At 45.4% G+C, this 21395-nt stretch overlaps 1 protein-coding gene across 3 annotated transcripts in view; it reads right to left on the reverse strand.

Annotated features, from left to right (window-relative positions):
• LOC119376001 (spliceosome-associated protein CWC27 homolog) overlaps positions 1–21395 on the reverse strand; it is a 381331-nt gene that overhangs the window by 186268 nt on the left and 173668 nt on the right. For all 3 annotated transcript variants that reach the window (XM_037646002.2, XM_049411346.1, XM_049411347.1), the window contains one exon: positions 19228–19300. In XM_037646002.2, coding sequence (XP_037501930.1) covers positions 19228–19300 — 73 coding nt within the window. The remainder of the gene's footprint in view (positions 1–19227; positions 19301–21395) is intronic.

Raw genomic sequence — 21395 nt, forward strand, 5'->3', positions numbered from 1 at the left:
GCTACGTCAAAGTTTCGCCCCTACCTCTACGGCAGGCCCTTCACAGTTGTGAGCGACCATCACGCCTGGTGTTGGCTAGCTACCTTGAAGGACCCTTCAGGTCGCCTCGCACGGTGGAGCCTAAGGCTTCAAGAATTCGACATTACCGTTGTGTACAAGTCCGGAAGGAAACACTCCGACGCCGACTGCTTGTCTCGCGCCCCCGTCGACCCACCACCGCCCGACGACCAGGATGACGACAGCTTCTTGGGAGCCATAAGTGCTGACGACTTCGCCGAACGACAGCAAGCCGACCCGGAACTGAAGGGTCTCGTGGAATACCTGGAGGGCAGGACCATCGTTGTCCCAAAAGTATTCAGGCGAGGATTGGCATAATTTTCCTTGAAGAACAACGTCCTCGTAAAGAAGAACTTCTCTCCGGCCCGAGCCAGCTACCTTATCGTTGTACCTTCGGGACTGCGACCAGAAATTCTGCATGCCCTGCACGACGACCCGACGGCTGGACACCTCGGACTTTCCCGAACGCTCGCACGAGTACACGAAAAGTACTACTGGCCGCGCCTTGCCGCCGACGTCGCCCACTACGTTAAGACTTGCCGAGATTGCCAGCGACGGAAGACACCGCCGACTAGGCCCGCGGGACTTCTGCAGCCAATCGAAACACCTCACCGGCCGTTCCAGCAAATTGGGATGGACCTACTGGGGCCGTTCCCGACGTCGACTTACGGCAACAAGTGGATCGTCGTAGCAACTGACTACCTCACCCGCTACACCGAGACAAAGGCCTTGCCCAAAGGCAGTGCCGCCGAGCTAGCCAAGTTCTTTGTGGAGAACATCGTCTTGCATCATGGCGCCCCAGAGGTCCTCATCACAGAGAGAGGTACCGCCTTTACTGCGGACCTAACTCAGGCGATCTTCAAATACAGTGAGACGAGCCACCGCCACACCACCACCTACACCCGCAGACCAATGGCCTCACCGAGCGTCTAAATAAGACCATCGCTGACATGCTGGCCATGTACGTCGACGTTGAGCACAAGACGTGGGACGCCGTCCTTCCGTACGTGACCTTTGCTTACAACACGGCCGTGCAAGCAACGACGCAGATGACGCCGTACAAGTTGGTTTACGGAATGAGCCCGGCGACGACGCTCGACGCCATGCTACCGAACGTCACCGACAAAGAAAACCTCGACGCCGCCGCTTACTTACAACGTGCCGAGGAAGCTCGACAGCTCGGCCGCCTGCGCATCAAGACGCAGCAGCACACCGACAGCCGTCGCTACAATCTTCGACGGCGCTTCGTGGAATACCAGCCCGGCGATCGTGTCTGGGTCTGGACACTGATACGCCAACGTGGGCTTAGCGAAAAACTCCTTCGGCGATACTTCGGGCCATACAAGGTTCTTTGACGTCTTGGCGCTCTTGACTACGAGGTCATCCCGGACGGCATTACGAACTCCCAGCGACGCCGCGCACGACCTGAAGTCGTCCGTGTCGTGCGCCTTAAGCCGTTTTTTGCACGTTGGCGAACCTGGGTACTCTACTTCTTCCTTTGTTAGTGTAATTTATTTATGTATGCACTCGTTTTTTTTTCTCTTCTTTGTTCTTTCACAAGCATCGGGACGATGCTTTTTCAGAGGGGGGGCAATGCCACGCCCACATCTTGTTTTATTTTGATGTTCTTGAGTATGACCAGCAAGGACGGTTATCAACGCCCGAGGCTGTCCGCGAAGAGTGTTCGAGAAGCTTCGCGATTGTAGGAGATTGTTTTGTTAAGATTGCATGCAGGACGCGCACACTCAAGCTTATTCTAGAACTTGCGCGACAACCAGCAATAACGCGGGAATAGTCCACGGCACATGTATAAATGCCAACGCGCTTCACTGTTTGTCAGTTGATCGACGGTCGACGCTCTGTTCGCCGCTATCAGTGTATTGCTGTAGCTTTCAGTTTCTCGGCCACAAGTTCGGCCTAATAAAGAGTTTCATCTCGACGTGCTGACTGCTGCCTTCGTCGACGTCACGACCACGTGACAATATAACGCTGCGACCTGGTGTTCTATTCCAGAACAACGAAGACGAGGAGCCCGCGCAAGCTGGAGAATGTTCTTTCTAGGCTTGTGCTAATATTCGAGCACTTTAAATATTCGAACGAATATTGCAGTATTCAAATTCGCTTCGATTCAAATTTAAATTATTCGAAATTTCAAAGTATTCGAAATGAACGAATGTGTATGTTAGTCCCCATGTCCCCCGTGTAAATGTGGTTTCACTGCAGTGGAGGTGTGCTAAACTATGAATACACCTTGCCAAGAAAAATCCGTATTGCCGCGAAGGTTAAATGAACATGTTACTGTCACACCGATTCATCATTTTTGAAGCTTAAGAGCTTGTTATGCCGACTTATATGCTCTAAATATAGTAAATTTTAAATGGCAATGTATTTTACAGGTTATAACAAGCATTCTACCGAAAGTAAAATCCTGCTACTATTCAAAGTTGCTTCCACTTCCTTTGAACCAAAAAGGATGACATTTGCACACGCCTTGTTTCAAATTAAAAAAAAAATAACCAGGCCTGCGCAGAACACGCAGCACACTCACAGCGAAAGCTGAAAGAGCGGCCCTTCTAAGAACCGTTCTCAACGCTCTTGGGGCAACTAATAAAAGCACACATGCAAGGTGTCCACTAAGCCATAAACCACCATAACTTTCATGAAGTAGGGAAGCCCCCGCTATGCCATTATTCTCATTCTCAGATAAGCGGCTGAGATGCTTATCCGCAGACACCGCATCCCATAAAAGGCTCAGACATCTGTAAGGCATTATGGGCACTTTGGCTGTGGCTGATGACGATGAAGAAGTATGGCTGAGCCTTTTATAATGGGATGGAAGCATTCAATGACCCATTTGTTGCGTAATTCACATTGTGTGACGCCTGGTTGTTATTTTACTCTTCTACGACGCTACATTAGATATGCTAACACGATTCCTTGCCCGGCATGACACTTGTATGGGTGTTTTTGCGAAGGAGTTTCAGGCACCAGCGTGGCTGTGTGGTACAATAATCGACTGCCATGCAGAGGACCCAAGTTCCTAGAAATTTCATTTTATCCAAGAATCCCGGTTCCTTGAATCCGTTCCTAGAATGGAACGGCGGACACTACCCCGCTGCCGTTGTGATCTGATAACAGCTTTCGCTGTAAAGAAAAAATATTGTGCAGGTTAGTCGGGTCATGACAAATATGCTATTTTTTTTTCTAATATGTCATATATATTATTCGAATTCGATTCGAAATTATTCGACCAAATCACTATTCACTTCGAGCCTAAAATTTACTATTCGCACAAGCCTAGTTCGTTCGTGCAGAAGAACGTGTTGTTGGGCGAGTTGGTGCTTGCTGAATGACATAATGCAGCGCTAAAAACACACACACACCACAAAGTAAGGAACACAAACCTACGGGACAGGCGCTGTCCCGTCGCCTGTCCCGTCGGTTTGTGTTCCTTACTTTGTGGTGTGTGTGTGTTTTTAGCGCTGCATTATGTCATTCTTTAGTTCGTTCGTATTTGGCATTTTGACAGTGGTGTCTGCTTGCACCTTTGTTCGTGCCCTAGCGTAGGACAATATTTGAACGAGTGACTGTTCCTGTGGAAAGTAAGAACACAACCTGACCCCTACAATGCAGCTTTCCCAAAGGATACTCAGTGCTAACCCAACTCATCAAGATATTGCAGGACCTAGCAGCATTAATTGTGGGCGAGTTCACAGCAGCGCTGATGGAATGCTGAACCGTTTTCTGCTTTTTATGCAGTATTTGGCCTGCCTCGCCGAACCTGTCACCGACTCGTTCGAATTTCTTTGCCCGGAAAGCAATGACATGGACTACCCTTCTTCGACCGTGTTTCGGCACGTGCACAACTTGAGTCTTGGTGGCGTGGACAGCCCTATATGCCTCACTAGAGATAGTTCGGGCCTGTTCATTGCCTCGTCAGCTGGTGTTCTACGTGCCATCATCTATGATGACGACATCCTGGTTCCTTCTATCGTTGACCAGCCTGGCTTCGTGACATCGTCGGCAAGGCATAAAAGAACATCGTCGACGCCTGCCTTCTTCAGTGGGAGAGTTCACAGCAGCGCTGGTGGAATGCTGAACCGTTTTCTGCTTTTTACGCAGGTATGTTACTGTAAGAATGCCAAGTGCATTCGTTCAGATAATTGCTTCCTGCTGCTGTTGTCTCGCCCACACAGTTTGACATGTACCTCTGATATTTTTTCATTATGCTCTGACCTTATTGTCCACGTTAGCAGGATTCTCTTGTGCGGTGATGTAGAATTGAACCCGGGGCCTCCTAAGTTAAACAAGGCTAACACTCGTTTACGCGGTTCGTCCTTTGCCAGCTTTTTTTACCAGCCTCAACCAGCAACCAGCCTCCACCAGCAATTTTTATCCAGCTGGACTCAACACAAAGTGCTGCGCCATCTTCAAGGATTCTTGCCTGCACTGACATCACGAACATTAATACCCGTGCCACACGGGCACAGAAAATGACATTCGGTAGTGAAGGCATTCAGTTCCCGAATGACATTTTTTTCGGCGGAGCTGCTACACGTGCAAACTGAATGACATTTGACTTGATCATGTCGATCGCAGCATCTTCTGTAGTGAGCAATGGTTGAGTAGTTATAAAAAAATAAACATGCGCTTACAAGCTTCATATACCTCCGAGAATAATTAAATGTAGAGATAAGCATATTACACTGCTGTAAGCTTGAGTTCGTTGCTTTGTTTCACGACGGTGCAGCTGACCGTAGCAACCTAAGCCAACACTAGTCCGATCCACAGCGTAAAAAGAAACTGGCACCTGTCGCATTCAAAATACAGCGTTTGAAGCGCTTGTGTAAGTGATTAGTGTAAATAGAAGACGTGAAAACTTTATTTTTAGCTGAATAGGATGTTGTTTTATATAATTTAGGTATATCGCACTTCGTCAGTTGTGCCATCGAGAGCATGCATTTCTCAGTTGAATGAGTTCTGGCGATGGCATTAGGTGACGAATGGCATTTGGGCGAATACCATTTTCTGTGCCCGTGTGGCACGGGTATTATTCATCTTGGCTGTGCTGGCTGCGCTCGTGACGGTCAAGCTTACCCAGCTCACATGGGCAGTGACGGCGGTGGTGGAAGGACGCCCCCCTTACATCTATATTCTACCCTTTGCAGGTTGGTAAACTCAGGTTCATTCCTGACTAAAGACTTGCCCTATATCTTTTGCCATCGCCACCCCCGTTATCGCCGTGTTGATACTTGTTTTGGTGTCAAGTGCTTTGGTGTTTCAGTACTCTTTGCAATGTGTGTGCACTTAGTGGGCCAGTGAAGATGCAATGCCACTCCTGCAGCGACTCCCTTCCCGCAGATGGACGCTTCATTAAATGCTCTGAATGTGAGTACGGCTACCATCTCGGCGATTGTTCTGGCTGCAGTGAAGCAACATATAAAAGTAAAGGCGAGAGTGGGCGTAGGGCGTGGTGATGTGCGGTGTGCAGAGCGCCAAAAGCTAAACCGGCAATGGATACCGACCTTTCGGTCGTCTTGGCAGAGATAACTCGCAAATTAGACATGCTTACCAACTTGCCACAGCAGGTTCAAGAAGTGAAGGCTTCATTCAATTCAGCTAATGTCTCAAAAATACGATGACACACTAAGTCGTCAAGTTGCCCAGAAAAAAGAACTAACCAGCTTGAAGAAAAAAATCTTTAAGCTCGAAGAAAATGCAAACCCAAGCGATATTCAGCAACTCAATCTTGAATGGTGCAGCAGGAAGCTTAACGTTGAAGTGCATGGAATACCAGTAACTAATAATGAAAATCTCATCACAAAGCTAAATGAAGTAGCGAAATCGGTGAGCTTGTCAGAGCTGACTGCTACTGATGTCGAGACGGTACATAGGTTGCCTTCACGACAAGGCAAAGTACCTGGAATCATCATCCGATTTTCACAGCTCTCTCTGCGAGACAGATGGATCAAAAAACACAAAGTTTTACGGAACATGCGCTCTGACGTTTCAATCTGTGAAAACATGACTGTACAGAACCGGAAACTGCTGTGTGACATGAGAGAATGGGCAAATGCAAATGATTATCGCTTCGCGTGCCATGCGAACGGGAAAGTTCTTGTTCGAAAGCAAGAGAACGCACCTGCGGTTGTCATCCGCTGCACGACTGACCTTGATAAACTTTCCAGCACTTGAATTGTGACAGCCAACTTATCTTCTAAGCTGTGTTGTTTTTCATGGACTGAGTAAATTTCTCTGACTTGGATACTATCATGTGAAGCCACGGTTCGCATTGCTAGAGTTGCATATACTTTAACCTTAGATCTGGTAGAAACAGGAGAGATGAACTTGACTGCTTTTTTGGCAGAACAGAATGTCGATTTGGTGTTGTGATGCTTTCAGAAACATGGTTTGCTTCAGAAGATGATGTGTAGAGTTCCCGGTTACAAGTCCTTTTACATGAACCGCCGTGATAGATGTGGGGGAGAAGTTTCAATATTGGTTTCAAATTCATTTACCTCTGAGCTTTTTTCTGAATTCTGTTGTACTAATGAGCACTATGATGCTGTCGTAGTTAAATGTAGCAATATAATTTTTTGTGTTTGCTACAGGCCTCCATCGGGAATTTATTTACTGTTTTTATCATATTTAGATTCTCTGTTAGAATTTGTTAACAATAACAATTACCAAATTGTTCTTGGAGGCGACATAAACATAAATATGATTACCCAGAAAGATGAAATTAGAGTTAGAATCTCTCCTAAATATTCATCTCTGTCAAAATTTTATAACATCGCCTACTCGAGTTGTGGCAACATGTGAAACTGCGTTTGACTTGTTCTTAACTAACTTTGACGTCCCTTCTGTAAAACCTAGTGTTTTAGTATACGCAATTAGTGACCACTTATCTGTGTTTATATTCATTGCTACCACAGTTGAAAAACAAAAATAAGTACATCAACCGTTCTCTTATCGACTCGTAAATACTAACACCTTGTCTGTATTCCGAGAGCGTCAGGCCAGTACTACATGGGAGGATGTGTATAGAGAAAAAAATGCAGATGCGGCTTTACAAGTTTATGCAATTATTTATAGAAATATACTACACATGTCTCCCGGTAAAAACTTTGCTTTTAAAGCAGACAAAGAAATGTCGCACACCGTGGATAGATAAGCACCTGCTTAAGCTTATAAATAAGACAGGTTATACGGCTCATTTATGGGGAGACGCGGGTCTATTTTTATTTCTTTTATTAGCAGGGTGAACTGAACGAAATTTAACAAACTTATCCCAATTTTTCTACAGCTGCATTAGTACAAAAGATGTGCAATCTCTAAAAGCATATTTCTTACGGGAATTTTTGGCAACTTTGCTTTGTCAAACACAGAAACAAAGTATGTGGCAAGGCTGCCAGAGAGCTGATTTAGCCGGTGATGCTAATCCGATTGTTTTCAACAAACTTTGAATGCAAAATAAATAGACGTAAATGTGAGTGAAATTTTTTTGCTGCATACTATTTCTGATAATCGAGAATTATAATTTGGTGAACAACATTATAAGAAAATAAATAGCATCACTGGCTAGACCAGCTTCCTGGCAATCTTGCCACATACTTTGTTTTTGTGTTTGACAAAGCAAAGTTGCCAAAAATCTCCATAAGAAATATGCTTAAATATGTGTTAGAAATTGCATATCTTTTGTTCTAATGCAGCTATTAAAAATCTACTTAGAGATTTTGAATCTGCAGAAAAAGCTGAATAAGTTTATTTCATGTCATTCACCCAACTTTTAAAAAACCATTTTTTAAGACCCACGTCTCCCCTTATGGAAGCTAAATCACCGGAAGCATTAAAAGCATTTAAAGAATACAGGAACTACGTCACAAAACAATTAAGGGTTGCTAAGAAGCACTATTACTTTAATCTCTACAACTCATCTGCAGGATGCCCTGATAAAATTTGGAGGACACTTGCTTCAATAACTGGGACTGTGCTTGAAAAAACTACCACAGTCCTAAAAGATGGCAATGAACTAAAAGGGGTTGATCTTGCTAATGCTTTTAGCGATTTTTTTTTTGTCCCTTGCTCAGGCATGTGATGGTATCGACCTTTCGTACATGAACACACCTAATAAGTAGTCATTATTCCTAAGGGGTGTTACAATGCAAGAAGTTATTTCTTGTCATTAAGTAACAGCAGAGCCACTGATGCATTTGGTATTCAAACAGCACCGGTAAAATTCGTCATAGACATATTTGCATCTTGCCTAGGGTACATTTTTAATCTGTGTTTGTAAACAGGCATTTTCCCTCGTAGCATGCAGATGGCACAGGTGACAGTGATATTCAAAAAAAGCAACAATAATGACCTTTCAAATTACCACCCTGTATCAGTGTTGCCTGTTTTTTCGAAAGGTTTAGAGAAGGTGATTTTAGCGCAGTTTTGATTTGTTTACTGAACACTTTGGTATCATAACTCCTGCACAGTTCGGTTTTCGTAAAAACAGGTCAACTGAATTAGCCCTAATGACCCAAAAGGAGTTTATATTGCAAGAATTTGAGGAAAAGAAAATGGTGCTTGGAATTTTTTTCGATTTTTCCAAGGCCTTTGACCTTATCAGTCATGATGTTTTGCTTAAAAAACTTGATCGCTACGGTATTCGTGGCGTAGCTCATTCTCTTATTACGTCCTACCTTCAGCATAGATCCCAGTTCGTAGCTATAGCCGGGGACCAATCGGGGTTGAAATCTGTAAGGACAGGCATCCCAGAGGGGAGCATATTGGGTCCGTATCTCTTCATATTGTACATCAATGACATAGTCAATGTTGATCCATCTGCTAAGTGCGTAATTTACGCAGACGATACAAGTCTGTTTTTTGATGGTGACTTAGTTTCTGAAATGTCAAATCGAGCCAATAAGACGCTTGCAAGTATACAAAAGTGGGCGACAAGTAATTACATTAAGATTAATGTAGAAAAAACAGAGGCAGTGATGTTTCATCCACGTAACAAACAATTTCAACTAACCCCCATTAAAATAAATAATATTGAAATAGAAATACTATCATCTTTCAAATCGCTTGGCGTATATTTCTCTGAAACTATGTCGTGGGATTGCCAAGTGAATCAGTTAGTAAATTATCTAGAGCAATAGGTACTATGCGTCGCCATTGTAACTATCTTCCTACATCCATTAATATTGTTGCGGTGAAAAGAACGAGGAAGCTGGCCCCAGATTAGAGGAAGACGACGTCTCTTACCGCCGCTTGAGCACCAGCTGTATTTATCGTAAAATACCAACTCTGCACTCGTGTGCCTGTTTTCTTCGTGCAACATTTGGTGGACGTGCTGGGTACCAGTACGGAACTTCGCAGCGGACGTCATCTGCCTGCCGCCTCGATGGCACACCCACCGTCAACTTCGATGCCAGCCGTCTTCCTCACCCATCCGCGGGACCCTGGGCCGTTTTGTGGCACGGATAAGACTGATGTCGAGGAGTGGCTAACGCTGTACGAGAGGGTGAGTGACAGCTACAGGTGGGACCCGACCCTCATGCTAGCGAACCTGATATTTTATCTTCAGGGAACTGCGCGGCAATGGTATGACACGCATGAAGCTGACCTAACGAGCTGGGACGTCTGTAAACAGAAAATGCGAGATCTGTTTGGCAGACCGGTCGGTCGTCAGCTGGCCGCAAAGAAAGAACTTGCGGGCCGCGCTCAGACGTCAACAGAATCGTATGTCGTCTACATACAAGATGTGCTGTCTCTCTGCCGCAAAGCTGACGACAGCATGACCGAGGCAGACAAGATCGGGCACATATTAAAAGGTATTGCCGACGATGCCTTTAACCTCCTAATGTGCAAAGATTGCTCCACAGTCGATGAAATCATCAAAGAGTGTCGGCGCTTCGAACAGGCAAAGGGCCGTCGAGTTGCTCAAGCGTACGACAGATTGCCGAATACCGCCGCGACCTCTTCCTGCGAAGACCCACCACGGCTCGTCCAATCGACAGCACCTGAAGACATCACGCGCCTTATTCGCCGTGAACTCGAGGCCATGTCTCCGGCTCCAGTTCATTCGGACTTTAGGAACAACATGCCCTCCATCTCCCTCATACAAGCTGTTGTTCGGGAAGAAATCGCAAGTTTGGGCATGCCATCACTCTGCTCGGTCCGTCACACGAACACTTACCAGGTTTCCCCAGCCACTCGCAGCCAGCCGCAAAGTTTTGTTCCGCCCCGCCGCAATCCAGCCGAGTGGCGCACCGTGGACGATCGACCCATCTGCTTTAATTGTTCCCGTATTGGACACATTGCCCGTCACTGCCGCAGTCGCTTGTCGTCACCTCCACGGTGGTCGTCTCCTAGTCATTACCACCAGCCGCCGGACAGTCATACTTTCTCGCCCTACACGCCGACTCGGAGCATCAACGTCGACAATGTCCCGCAAAGGTCCAGCCGCTCCCCGTCTCCGCAAGGTCGTCGCTCGCGTTCACCTCTCATTCACCGCTCCTCGTCCCCGTCCACAACCGGCCGCTTCACTTCGGGAAACTAGGCGGCACAGCTCCCGGAGGTGACGCTGCAACTAAGACCCGGCCTTCAAATCCTCTACCGACCCTGCCTACATGCGGAAACTTACTGGACGTGGAAGTTGATGGTGTTCATGTCACATCTCTTGTCGATACAGGGGCGCAGCTTTCAGTTATGAGCGCTGCTCTCCGCCGAAGGCTAAGGAAAGTTCTGACACCCGCCGCTATGAGCACTGTACGAGTCGCCAATGGTGGCACTGCAGCTGTTCTAGGAATGTGTACAGCACGTGTTACCCTTGGTGGCCACTACGCCATTGTTTTATTTACTGTACTCGACCAATGCCCGCACGACCTCATTCTCGGCATAGACTTTCTTTCGAAGCACTCAGCCCTAATTGACTGCTCCGAAGGAGTTGTACAGCTGGATCTGCCGTTCTCTGCCGACGCCGCAACTTGTGCATCACCCCGTTTATGTTCTGCTGAGTTCGCTCGCCTGTCCCCACAAGTTGCTACAGCTGTTCTCCTGACGCCCTGTCCTCCCGTCCCAGATGGCGACTATGTTGTGTCGCCGCTCACCGACGTGGTTCTGACGCGAAATATTGCCCTGCCAAGCACCATAATCCAAATAATCGAGAATCGGGCGTGCGTCCCAGTCGTCAATTTTGGATTTTCTACTCACGTGCTTCCACATGGCATCGCCATGGCGCATATCACCCCTTTGGGAGAATACGAGATCTCTTCTTTGGCCACTGAATCCCTCTTCACTACCAGCACACCTTTGCCGCCTATTACTTCGTCCTCGTCGACTGCGGACAGCATCTGTAAGATGATTGCCCCTGATCTTCCTGCAGAACAAACAAGAGCTCTTCGTCACCTGCTGTCATCTTATCGGGATATCTTTGACTTGAACGACCGCCCTCTCGGACAGACATCTATTGTCACCCATCGCATCAACACCGGTGACGCGAGCCCCATTCGTAGGAGACCATATCGCGTCTCCGCTGCAGAAAGGGCCATCATACAAAAAGAGGTCGACAAGATGATGGACAAGCACATCATTGAACCATCGAGTAGCCCGTGGGCATCCCCGGTGGTCTTAGTAAAGAAAAAGGACAACTCGTGGCGCTTCTGCGTCGACTACCGTCACCTCAACCGGATAACAAAAAAAGATGTGTATCCACTGCCCCGCATAGATGACGCCCTTGACTGCCTTCATGGATCCAACTATTTTTCTTCAATTGATCTCCGTTCCGGCTATTGGCAGATTAGCGTTGATGAGATGGACAGGGAAAAAACCGCCTTCGTAACACCAGATGGTTTATACCAGTTCAAAGTCATGCCTTTTGGTTTGTGCAATGCGCCAGCTACATTCGAGCGCATGATGGACTCCCTTTTGCGTGGCTTGAAGTGGTCAACATGCCTGTGTTACCTCGACGACGTCATTGTCTTTTCGTCGACTTTTGAAAGCCACCTGCAGCGCCTCAGAACTATCCTCTCTGTGTTTCGCGCTGCTCGCCTTCAGCTCAATTCCTCGAAATGTCATTTCGGGCGCCGCGAAATCACCGTGCTCGGACATCTCGTAAACGCAGCAGGAATCCAACCTGATCCCGAGAAAGTTCGCGCTGTGCGAAATTTTCCTATTCCTTCTTCGACGAAAGATGTCCGCAGTTTTATGGGCTTATGCTCTTACTTCCGTCGCTTTGTAAAAAAGTTTGCCGACATCGCTCGTCCTCTGACCGACCTTCTCAAGAAGGATGCCTCTTTCTTCTGGGGACCACACCAAGAGCAAGCATTCTCTACCCTTATTGAGCGACTTACGAGTTCCCCGATTCTCTCGCACTTCGACCCTTCCGCGCCCACTGAAGTGCGCACTGATGCAAGTGGTCATGGCATCGGCGCTGTCCTCGCTCAGCATCAACAGGGCCACGACCGTGTCATCGCCTACGCGAGCCGCCTTCTCTCCACGCCCGAACGCAATTACTCGATAACTGAGCGAGAATGCCTTGCGCTCGTTTGGGCTGTCGCGAAATTTCGACCATACTTGTTTGGTCGTACCTTCCGCGTTGTAACTGATCACCACGCACTCTGTTGGCTCTCCTCTTTGAAGGACCCAACTGGACGACTTGCACGTTGGGCATTGCGTCTTCAAGAGTATGACTTCTCCATAGTGCACAAATCTGGACGCATGCATAACGACGCTGACTGCCTTTCTCGCAATCCCGTGGATCAACCGGACGACACCGATGCTGACGTGGACATCTGTACTCTGTCCCCATCCGACTTTCTCCACATCGGTGACGAGCAACGACAGGACCCTGTTCTTCGGAGCCTTATGGACCGCCTAAGCTACGCGCCTACCGACCCTTCTCTCCGGATGTTCGCCTTGCGTGATGGAATTTTATACCGCCGCAACATTCAGTCCCGTGGCCCTGAGCTGCTACTAGTCGTTCCCAAGCATCTGCGACTGGCCGTGCTCCAGGAACTTCACGACGCTCCTACTGCTGGACATATGGGCTTCACTCGGACTTACGATCGCGTGAGGCGCCGCTTCTTCTGGCCCGGTCTCTATCGCTATGTGCGTCGCTATGTTGCTTCTTGTGACCTGTGCCAGCGCCGGAAGACGCCTGCTTTGCCTCCCGCTGGTTTGCTTCAACCTATTGAAATCCCTACAGAGCCATTCTTCCGCGTGGGCCTCGACCTACTTGGCCCGTTCCCTATTTCTACCAAAGGCAACAAGTGGATTGCCGTCGCCACAGATTATGCAACAAGATATGCCATTGCGCGTGCGATACCGACCAGCTGCGCTACAGATGTTGCCGACTTCTTACTCTACGACGTCATCCTACACCACGGCGCCCCTCGCCAGTTACTCACGGACCGAGGCCGTTACTTTTTGTCGAAGGTCGTCGATGATCTGCTCCGTTCCTGTTCTACCGAACACAAGATCGCTACCGCGTATCATCCTCAAACGAATGGGCTCACCGAACGCCTGAACCGCACTCTAACTGACATGCTTGCCATGTACGTTTCCGACGATCATCGTGACTGGGACGCCGCTTTACCGTACATTACTTTTGCTTATAATTCGTCCCGTCACGACACCGCCGGATTTTCGCCATTCTACCTTTTGTATGGCCGCGACCCTGTCTTGCCCTTCGACACGTTGCTACCCTCTGACATACAATTCTCAGCGACTGATTACGCCCGCGATGCAATAACCTTGGCCGCCCATGCCCGAGAGGTCGCTCGTCATCGCCTCACAGCATCGCAAGTTTCTCAAAAGCGACGCTACGATCATCGGCACCGAGAACCACAATTTTCGCCTGGTTCCCTTGTCCTTCTCCGGACGCCATCTCGTCGTGTCGGCTTAGCGGAAAAACTCCTTTCTCGCTACTCTGGTCCGTACAAGATATTGCGCCAACTGTCTGACGTGACGTACGAGATCGCACCAGCCGACGTGTCTTTGCTACCTCAGGTCACAAGCGATGTTGTTCACGTCGCCCGACTCAAGCCTTATATACCCACATTAAGTGATGTGCCATGATTTGCACCGGGACGGAGCTAAACCCGCCGGGAGGGTGATGTTGCGGTGAAAAGAACGAGGAAGCTGGCCCCAGATTAGAGGAAGACGACGTCTCTTACCGCCGCTTGAGCACCAGCTGTATTTATCGTAAAATACCAACTCTGCACTCGTGTGCCTGTTTTCTTCGTGCAACAATATGATGTTATATAATTCAATATTTCTTTCCCTTGTTCAATACGGAATTCTAGTCTGGGGGACGACTTCAGCTGAAAACATTCACAAGCTGATGGTATTACAAAAAAGAGCAATACGCCTTGTCTCCAGATACCATATCTTTGGCGTACTGCTCCTTTATTTACAAAGCTTAGAACTACAAGAATTGAATCTTTGTACACAAATAGGCTTTGTCGCATGTATAGAATGAAAAAAATTAAGAATGATAACGCTTTAACAAAATTGTCATCCTTACAGCAACATAATTCTTTTTATAAATTTCGTCCTTCAGAACCTTGGATCGTTAACAAAAACAGAACTAAATACGGTGACCAAATGCTACAGTTTCGTTTACCTACTGTGCTAAATCAATTATACAAAGAAAATGGTCTCAGTGTATCAACTCTGTCGCTAAAAAGGCTACGTGACAAATTTATGTGTTTGCTTGTGCTGCCATGGGTTCATTTGTTTGTCTTTTTCTCTGTTTTTAGCACTTCGCCTATTTTCTTCCCCATTTTTTTTTCAAATGTTTCCACAATAACCTTGTTTATTTATTCTAACCGAGGATGTTTACTGTTTTTCTGTTATAGTTAGTTCATTCATTACGTATACCGTGTGTTTGTTTGACTGCCATGAAGCTGCCCAGTGTATGAGGTGGCCAGGTTCCCCTCAAGCTGCTCAATGCAGCTTTTTTGCCTGGTCATCCTCGCAACCTTGTTGTGAATAAACACAATTCAACAATTCAACCATTACCAATGCGTTCAATGAATACTTCCAATCGGTATTCACAACTGACAACTTAGACATCCCTAGCTTTCAACATGGTTCAAATAACTCAGTCAGTGACATTTCCGTGTCTCTCGATGGTGTTATGAACCTAATTTTGCACTTGAAAAATAAGAAATCTCTTGGTCCTGATGGCATTCCTAATATTTTTCTTCTTAGATACTGCGAGTGGACCAGCCGCTACTTGACCGTAATTTTTCAAAAGTCCTTATGCACCTCAACTGTTCCTTACCTTGTAAATTAGCCAAAATTCTTCCTATGCATAAATCTGGCAGCAAGCAGTCACTATTAAACTATCGCCCGATTTCATTAACGTCTCAATCATGTAAACTTTTAGAACACATAATCTTTAAGCATATCATGGGGTTTCTTGAAAATAATAACATCCTAAGTGATGCCCAGCATGGTTTTCGCCAAGGTTTTAGTACAACAACCCAGCTTGTAGAATTCTCGCACGACATTTTGAACGCTCTAGACTCTGGTTACCAAATTGATGCAATTTTCATCGACTTTTCAAAGGCATTTGACACTGTAACACATTCTAAACTTCTGCATAAGCTTCACGCTATTTTTAACAATTATTCCTTAGTTGACTGGATTGCTAGCTTTTTAAACAACCGTTCTCAGTTTGTTTCTCTTAATTCCTCAAACTCGTCTGTTGTGAATGTATCATCCGGAGTCCCCCAGGGTTCCGTACTGGGACCATTTTTGTTCTTATTGTACATAAATGAGTTGCCTAATTATGTGTCTACGAAAATCCGCCTTTACGCTGATGACTGTGTACTATATAATGTAATTAATATCAATGATGACCACATTTTACTTAATGATTGTTTTGCACAATTTTGCAGATGGTGCGACACTCGGCAAATGAACATAAAATTTGTTAAAACAGTCGCTCTTTCCTTCTGTAAACGCAGCTCTGTCTCTTTGTTCGATTACTCTTTCAGTGGCTCCTCTCTGTCACGTGTGTCCCATTACAAGTACCTAGGCCTCATCTTCACACCCGATATGTCTTGGTCTAAACATATCAAATACACTTGCAATAAAGCTTTAAAGAAACTGGGCTACCTAAATCGTACATTAAAAGATGCTCCACGCGAAACAAAATTGCTAACGTATAAATCGCTCATCTGTCCCATCCTAGAATATGCCTGCCCTGCATGGAACCCTCATAAAAAATCGCACATCAGCACACTAGAATCCATTCAGAAGAAAGCCATCCGTTTCATTTTCTGCCGTTAAGACTGGACTTTCTCACCCTCTTCTCACCTTGCTACACTAGGTCTAGAAACTTTGTCCGAGCGACGCAATCTCGAATGCCTAAAGTTGCCGCATATTCTTGTTAATACCCCACGCTACACATCAACTAACGAATATCTGTCTCCTGTTAAACTGAAACACACAAGGAATAGCCACAAACTCAACCTGACACCGTTCTGTCCGCGTACTAACCTATTTAATTTCAGCTTCTTTCCGCACACTAAGAAAAATGGAATGTATTGCATGGGCCAACTAGATCATTGCCTTTAAAAGATTTCTTGCATGAATGTATTGATTCGCGATTAGTTTATTAAGAGTTGTATTCTTGTTTGTTTGTTGTTAAGAGTTGCATTCTAGTGTGTGCTGATGTAGAGAAAACCCACTCCTGCAATAGCCCAAATTGGGCTGCAGTATGTAAAAATAAAATAAATAAATAAGCATAGTCAACGTACATTATACCATCACATTTCAAAGAAGCCTTCAATCGAGTGAGCCACCGGGCATTACTGTTTCAACTCACTCAAATTCTGAAAAATGATGCGTTACTTGCATAAATATCTTCCCATGAGACGCCAGTGTGTAGCTCAAACTTTGCCTGCATGCGATACCACCACAGGGTTCTTTTTGTCATTTTTCCTGTTGCTTATCAATGACAGAGTACTAAATCGACCTGTGCAAAATAAAACTTTGTGATGACAATTGTTTAGTAGTGCAATACGTATCCAGTGATACGAGTGATCGAGAATCTTTAAATGCTGAATTAGCCAGACTGCAAACATGGTGTGTGTGATGGCGGATGGTGATTGTTTACAAGAGGAAAAAAGTCTCAGTGAGAGTCACAAGGAAGAAACAACCGTTTCTGTTTACATAACACATCAATGGCCAAGTTTTGTCAGAGGCTCCCAGACAGAGATATTTAGGAATAAGGCTCACATCCTACCTAAAACGGAATGACCATGCCAAATACATTGAAAAAAGGGCAATGAAAAAGCTTGGTTGCCTGAGGAGGAGGCTTGAAAATGCCATAGTGGACATTAGACTTTCCCATATAAGGTACTGCCACGCGTCTTTATTTCTTTATTTTGATGTGATCGAGTTTCACCCAAAAAAACTGTTAGCAATGCTCGGTGCAGGCCGTGCCACAATGTCTGGGAAGTTTCACAATTGTTTCAGATTGTCCTGTTTAGATAAAGTACAGGATGCGACTCGTCAAGGTAATTGTGGAGCTTACGTGAGCATCAGCGATAACGTTAGAAGGTCCGATCACTGATGTCAAGCACTGATGTATAAAAAACTACCTGTTCCACTGACGATCAGATTACCGACAATCGACAACTGTGGTTGCCGCTATCAGTGTACGGTGTGTATTGCTTGTACTTTGACTTTCCATTTACTGGGCACAAGTTTGCCCAATGGAGTTTTGTCTTTAACAGCCCGACTGCTGCCTCTTCACCATTACGACAACGTGGCATTTGGTGGAGGTGCTGGTTTGTTCATATTCTGGACACCGATAAAAAGCCGCGATCCAAGCCCAAGTCGTGAAGAAGATGCTAAAGATAACCAAGATCATCGAACTAGCTGCCGACAGCAAGGACTGCCACCACAATACGGACCCCTGCCCGACAAGCCAAAAGCCATGGCAACAAAGACAGGCACGATGATGGCCGCTGTGTCACCTACAACAGTTGTCATGCATCAGCCCAGAGAGCCGCCGACTTTCAGTGGATTGCCATTTGAAGAACCGGAAAGCTGGTTGGAGAAATACAACCAGGTCTTTCTCTTTCATCAACATTCCTGCCCATGTACTTCTGCAGAGGGAACATAAATATTGATGTAGCCATGAATACGGAAGCATAACAGTCGTCATTCAATGTCGCACATTCTCAGTGCCAATGCCAATGAATGACAATGTGGAGAAATCTTCAATGTGATTTGGCCATAACCGTCGATCTTTGATCGGATGCAAAGCGACCAGGTAACTGTAGCTGGCCACTACAATCGCGTAATTACTCCACAATAGCAACGTTCATGTAGTTCTTTATCCACGTGGATTTGGCAATGGTAACCTTCACAGAAAACAATATATCATACCAAATATATTTAGCACACCTATCAAATTTTATTGCTCAGTCACCAACTACACAATGCACTGCACCGTGCAACATCTGCTTCAGCCACCAACAACTGGAACCAATGTACTTATTATTTGCAATTTCTTAATAGCAACATTGATGCCTAAAAGGTGCGTTAAGGTACAAGTGGGCGATGTTTTATACTGAAATCTTTATCTGCTTCTAACAGCTATAAAAGCTATTTTGCTCCTTTTTATGCCATTTTAACAAGCCCCACAATAAACTTAATAGTTTGTGCTTCTCATATATAACCAACACATTGCAATCCTGCTGTTTTCATGCAGCTATTGTTCTCTTGCTTGCGTAATCTGTAAAGCAGACTTCAGTTAGTGTAGCCTTGTGAATTAACTCCCCCACACCACTGTAACCATGTTCCGCAATGATCCAATGAACTTCATCATGGCTGCATACCAGTCACAACTTTTGCAGAGAAAGGATGCCTGGTCTAAGCCGGTACTCTGTAATGATTTGGTTTCGGAAAAGCTCACACTGCCAGCATGCTATTGGGCAATGGCACTACAAAATTACTTTGGAAAGTGTGGACACAGTGGTTGCATCACCCAGTCGCGTGATGGCAAATTGACCTGTCTGAAAACCACAGGAGTGCAGCATTCTGGCAAAACAAGCCGGAATGCGGTAACTGAACAATTATGGAATAGCACCTATGCCCTCACTTTCCTTTAGTGCTCATCTGTGCAAGGTGCAATGGCACAAGGCTCACCTTAGACACAACGGCCATAAGCTCCTCCTCCTCTTCTTCAGCCTCATCCCCAAAGGAAAGCAGCTTGTAGTTCCTGCGCACAATCCTCATCACTGCAGATCCACCCAATTGTTTCCAATGTACCCTGATTCTGTTTTTTGACTGCAAATTTCATAATTCTGTCACCCCATGTAACTACCTGTGTTTGCCATGTTTTAGTATCCACTCCATCGCGCATCAGTTACCTTGTTGGGCCACAAATATCCATCGGATATCCTGCTTGGATCCCAACATCCTCAGCCTGGACTGCTCATTCAGTGTTCATTTGTTCATTCACTGAAATTTTTGTTTGGCATTTAATAAAGTTCCATTGACTGTTTCCATAGAGGTCCAGTGAATCTCCCATTTTAAATGCCTTAAGGAATTTTGTTTTTCTCATGGCAGGATTTCATGACTGCCTGCCATCATCTTGTGGAGCACAGCCTTCACAATCAGTTTAAAAGCTTGAAAAGACGGCGACTATTCCCAAAGCGTGCTCATAGGAATCTGCTAAAAACTACACAATAAAACAAAAAAACCCTTGTTCCACCAAAGAGAAGGACTACTTGAGCAAGCAAAGTGGCAGTCATACCGTACTCGCATGGCATCTTGCATCGCATCAACAAAGCTAGGTGAAATGCATGGTGTCACTGTTTTGTTCTCCATGCCGCGCAAGCTGAAGGGACTATGCGGAGCAGTGAACATTAACCAGGCGGAGAAATGCAGTGTACAGTAAAGCATAAAGATGTAATAGTATGGAGAGCTGGGCGAGTTGGAGCTGGGCGAGCTGGGCGAGAGGAGAAGCACATAAAGATGGTTATGTGCTGAGCAGGTTATATGCAGTATCCCCCTAACTTGCAGCAAACAACACATAGGGTTAGGGCAGATCGAACACTGCACCAATGAACATCTTCACGAACACTGATATGCTTGACAATAAGTGCAAGGAGCAGGTCATCTTGCGGCACATTAAACGATGCTCATGTACACCAATGTACCGTGACACCAAGTTGCCTGCACGTGGTGGTAACAAAGATGTCTGGGAGAAGCCCCATTCATCACAGCAACAAAAGGCCAACATATTAATATGTGCTCATTATAGCTAACCAAGGAGGTGAAAATATTAGAAAATTACGAATTACAAATTGAATAGCATTCTATTCAATTCTATGCTTGAATTGAATAGTGCATATCCGAATAATTTTTTAATAATCATCACTGCCAGGATAGTCCCAGCCCGAAAGGAACAATACATTAGAACCGCGAGGAATCATTTTTAATGCGAGAGCATTAAAGAGCTCGTTTTGCAGAAATGCTGGTGTCAAAATCAAGGTTGGCATGATTGGTTGTGAGTGAAAAATCTGCATTGTCCGTAAGCAGGGATGAGACGGCTGAAATTGAATCGGGAGCAGTTTTTGGAGCAGCAAAATTTCAATTTTGGAGCAGTAAATCGCATTTAATATGTCAACTTAGGAGATTGAATGAACAAATTCGTAGCAACTTGGGGACACAAGTACATATTTTAATCGGCTTAGAATACACATGACACTGAAACAGCCTTCGGAGAAAGTTCTTGCAATAAATTATCGCCATGTATGAACTACACTACCTATTTACATACCACGCGACCTATCTAGCCTCAGTAACAAACAACATATGAAATAATCGAAAAAAGGTTCTGCAAACTAGGTTTACTTCATAAACATTTGAAAAAAAAATATGAAAAAGCATCACACTTCTCTAAAAAAATAATTGTGATCGCATAACGATTGTAGTTACACAACAATAAGCCTTTGCTCAAGATAAGTGACATGATTTAGCAGATTACTGCTTTGGCATTTTGTAGGTCTACTTGTTAACCTTTTCAATGCATCATAGAGCATGTAGCGCAAAAAATACATAGACACAAGCCAGGAACATAAACACGAGACGAGCGCTAACTTCAAACTAAAATTTATTCTCAAAATCCACGCCTATTTATCACCTAGCAAAGATCAAAACACCACATTGTCAACCAAGAAAGTACATCTTATCCCACAATGAATAGCATGATGCCACAACATCTTGATCGGCTCTTACAACAAAAATGATACACGCAAAAGGCAATGCAGTCAAGATAAGCTAAAAACTGAACATGAGCGATTACAGTA

Source organism: Rhipicephalus sanguineus, unplaced genomic scaffold (genome assembly GCF_013339695.2).
Source record: "Rhipicephalus sanguineus isolate Rsan-2018 unplaced genomic scaffold, BIME_Rsan_1.4 Seq10638, whole genome shotgun sequence".
In the NCBI taxonomy this organism is placed as follows: domain Eukaryota; kingdom Metazoa; phylum Arthropoda; class Arachnida; order Ixodida; family Ixodidae; genus Rhipicephalus; species Rhipicephalus sanguineus.